This window comes from Cannabis sativa, chromosome 1 (assembly GCF_029168945.1).
Source record: "Cannabis sativa cultivar Pink pepper isolate KNU-18-1 chromosome 1, ASM2916894v1, whole genome shotgun sequence".
NCBI lineage: Eukaryota > Viridiplantae > Streptophyta > Magnoliopsida > Rosales > Cannabaceae > Cannabis > Cannabis sativa.
The window spans coordinates 52228505-52232426 of NC_083601.1; the positions used below are offsets into that span (position 1 = coordinate 52228505).

At 34.4% G+C, this 3922-nt stretch overlaps 1 protein-coding gene across 1 annotated transcript; it reads left to right on the plus strand.

Annotated features, from left to right (window-relative positions):
- The first annotated feature begins 728 nt into the window (after nt 1–728).
- On the plus strand, nt 729–3478 carry LOC133033604 (uncharacterized). Its single transcript, XM_061108559.1, has 2 exons — nt 729–3331; nt 3439–3478. Exons 1-2 carry the CDS (start codon nt 2455–2457, stop codon nt 3465–3467), a joined length of 906 nt encoding a protein of 301 aa, XP_060964542.1. The 5' UTR covers nt 729–2454; the 3' UTR covers nt 3468–3478.
- The last annotated feature ends 444 nt before the right edge of the window (nt 3479–3922 follow it).

The window sequence follows — 3922 nt, forward strand, 5'->3', positions numbered from 1 at the left end:
TATTATTTTTTTAAGCCCAAGCCCAAAAATCTCTAAGGCAACACAATCAATCTTCTTTTATATTATCTTTTCTAAATATTTTATCTATATTTTTCTTTTTTAAAAAATAAATAAAAAAATTATTAATATTCTCCCAAGATAGGTTTGTTAGAGAGATATGTGGCTAAGATGATTTTTTTAATTTAAAAAGAGATTATTAATATTTAAAAGATTGTTTATTTAAAAGATTGTTTAATTTTTTAGGTTTAATTATTGGGTTTATTTTTTAACGTGAGATCAAACCTAATCGTTAAATTTAACAGAATATTCTTTTATTTTTAAGTATATTCTGTTAAACCAAGAATGTTAAACCAAGAAATGCCGTTAGATAGGCACTTTTAATATATAAAGATATATTATTAGTATGTGGAGTGTAGAGTATTGTGTTATATACATTAATTCTATGTAGTTACTTATAATGCCATTTACATTGCTCTTAACATGTTGATTAGGCATGAAGTTTCATTAGTTGCTATTTGATCCATTGTAAATTGGCTTGTGTTTTCCCATTACAGGCCCCATCAACTACTCCTGCTGCTGTGGAATGTAGGCCAACTGCAAAACGTCGTCCCAGGGCACGACGAGGCCAGGCGACCGATCCTCACAGCATTGCAGAAAGGGTTAGTTAGTTAGAAAGATTAATAATTTTAAAGAGTAATTGGCTTGCTAAATTTGAAGTTTGCTTTGTTAGAATTATTTATTTGTGGACTAATATAATACCATAATTACAATCATTAATTATGTGCCTAATATTTCTCATACAACCATAATGGGATGGTTAACAACTATTAATTATTTAGAGGCACATGAGAGCACCCATATGACTATAATTGGCCCATTGAGTTATAGTCCACCATCAATTAGTCCTTATTAACCCAATAAACTATATAACCCTTTAGGGTTAGATGGGTATGTGAAAAAATATACATGTATATTAAGGATGAAAAGTGTGTGTTAAGGATGATGGTTAGACATAAGTGGGTTTGCTCCACAATTGTCTCTTGATTACTCTTCACTCTCTAGCATATTGTTTTGTGTGTTTTGGACTTAGATATTGATCAATGGCTCAATATGATGGGATGAGCAATATGGGAAGTATGTTTTCTTAACCATTAATGCTCTAAATAAATGCTTGGATCTTGGATAGTTGTAAGAGCATCATTGGATTAATATATTTGATTATAGTGATTATAATGCTCTTGTTTGAATATTCCTTTAACAATTGGTATCTAGAGCCAAAGCTATTAATTTTAGAGCTTAATATTTGTTGTGCTTAACCCATTTATTCAAAAAATAAATTTTCGGATTAATAACACATTTTCGGATTTATATGTTATTAATGGGTAATCTGAGATTAAAATTTTAGAATGAGTTTTTTTTAAAGTTTTGGACGGTTATTGCATGTTTGTATTGTAAGATTGCATTTTTTTGTTGAGTTCATTAATGGAGGAAAACCCATTTCGGGTTCATAGTATCTTGGCCATTATTTTGAATTTTTTGGATTAAATGGGTATTGGATTGTGATAGAGGGTTGAAAATGGAACAAAACCCCTCAAGCGGCGTCAAATTTGGTGGCCGGAGGTGGTTTATCCGGCCGGGTCACGAACCGGGTCGCGCCGATCCGAGTTGCAGACCCGCGGACCCGTTACAGAAATTTTTGGGTGACAGGGGTGGTAAAAACGACATGTCGTTTTGCCACTGTCGGGCAAACGACGTGTCGTTTCGCACATCAGAAAGCCCCCTTTTTTGCAGCAAACGACAAGTCGTTTGGGATATCTGCTGCATGTCGTTTTCAAAAAACGACATGTCGTACGACACTGTTAAAAAAAAAAAAAAAGGAGGAAAGGTGGAAGCGCGTGGGGGCGCGTGCACAGCCTATTTTGGGCCCTTTTTCACCATTTTGTTCCATTTTTAATTTTTTTATCATTTACTTGTATGCACAATACTAATTCATGAATTTTATTCATATTTGTCATTAATTTTTATATTGTAGCATAAACTTTATTTATTTTTCTAACAATTAGTGCTTATTTTCTTACCTATCGTAAGATTAAGCATGGAATTGTTTGGTCATGAGGAACATTTAAATATTAACTTATTTAAATTTTGTAATTTCCTCCAAAATTTTATTAAGATCCTTATAAGTAATTAATTATCCTATCGGTAATAATTGCTTGCTAAGGATGCTTAATATGGTGAAGAAAATTTATTAAATATTATGAATCACAATTTATCTATCCTTTCGATAGTAAATTAATGTATTTGATTATAATATTTAATAGATTGTTCTTACCTGTGTATGAGTTCTACTTTATTTATTTGTCTAAGAACTCTAGCATACATGATGATCATTTGTTATTTTGCGATCATTTATTTATGAGAGAAAGAGCACAAATGACATGATTTTGTTATAACATGCATTTAATGGTTATTGCTCTTGTTTCTCATTCAGCTTTAAGCGTTCCAAGAAACTCTGCCATGTTGACGCTAAATGGAACCAACCACAAGCAGTGGGTTGAATCCCTCATGCTAAATTTGACTCTTATGAGAGTGGACTTGGCCTTGAGAATGGATGCACCGCCTAAACCCGCTGATGATGCCACTGAAAAGGACAAGAAGTCCTATGAGGATTGGGAGCATTCCAATCGTTGTTGTTTGATGCTTATGAGGTATCACATGGATGAGTCCATTCGTGATAGTATTCCTCAAACTGAAAATGCAAAAGATTTTCTTGCTGTCATTAAGGAAAAGTATAAGAAGTTCTCAAAGAATGAGAAAAATGAGTGCTTAACTTTGTTCCATCGCACTAATTACACTGATACGGGTGACATTAGAGCTCACATTGACAAGCTCATGGGTTGTTACCAAAAGCTTAAGGGCATGGGATTGGATCTTGGTGAGGATTACATGGTGTGGTTTGTAATGGAAACCATTCCTTCTCAATTTGATTCGATCAGATCAAGCTACAATGCTCAAAAGGAGCAGTGGACCATTGAGGAGATGACTGCTATTCTTGCCAAAGAAGAAGAGGACATGAAAAAGGGGAGAGCAAGAAGTATCTCCATGGTGACCAATCCAAACAATTCTCACAAGAGAAAGTTCACTCCCAACAACTCTAGTGACCAAAGGTTTCATAAGAAGAAAGCCACCAATCCTAAGGGAAATGGACAAGCAAGCTCTTCTTCAACTGGTCATAAGAATGAGTTTTTCAAAGGAAAGTGCAACTTTTGTCAATGCTTCGGGCATAAGAAAGCTGATTGCCGAAAGCTCAAAGCTCACTTAGAGAAGAAAGGTAATTGTCTTGTGATGGTTTGTTTGGAATCCAATATTATTGATGTGCCCTCAAACACTTGGTGGTTAGATACTGGTGCTACAATTCATGTTACGAATTCTTTGCAGGCAGTGACAAGTCGAAGAAGGCCGAGTAGGTTGGAGGAGTATGTATACATGGGAGACGATACTAAAGTCAGAGTTGAATTTTTTGGGAATTGTCTTAATACTTTGAATATTTGGGCATTTTTTTGGAGTTGCATGATGTTGCTTATTTACCCTCTATTAGGAGGAATTTGATCTCTGTATCTATTTTGGATAGACTAGGTTATAGTCTTCATTTTGGAACTGGAAAACTGACTTTGTATCGTGACTCTATGTTGATTGGAAATGGAACTTTGTGTGGAAACTTATATAAGCTTGATTTGCTTGATGTTGTTCCTGTTACTTCTCCCTCTTGTCCTTCTTCTTCTTCTTCTCTTAATGCTGTTGTTGGTTCTAAACGTGCAAGATCAGATTTGAAATCTTCCATGCTTTGGCACAAACGTTTAGGCCATATTTCTAAAGATAGAATGGAGAGATTGGTGAAAGATGGTGTGCTTCAAGATCTTGA

What these genes read in the sequence shown, in the direction of transcription:
- LOC133033604 (XM_061108559.1), top strand. Translation starts at nt 2,455, where the DNA reads ATGCATTTAATGGTTATTGCTCTTGTTTCTCATTCAGCTTTAAGCGTT. An exon ending in AGCTCACTTAGAGAAGAAAG is followed by an intron (nt 3,332 to 3,438) that starts GTAATTGTCTTG and finishes AATTCTTTGCAG; the next exon opens with GCAGTGACAAGTCGAAGAAG.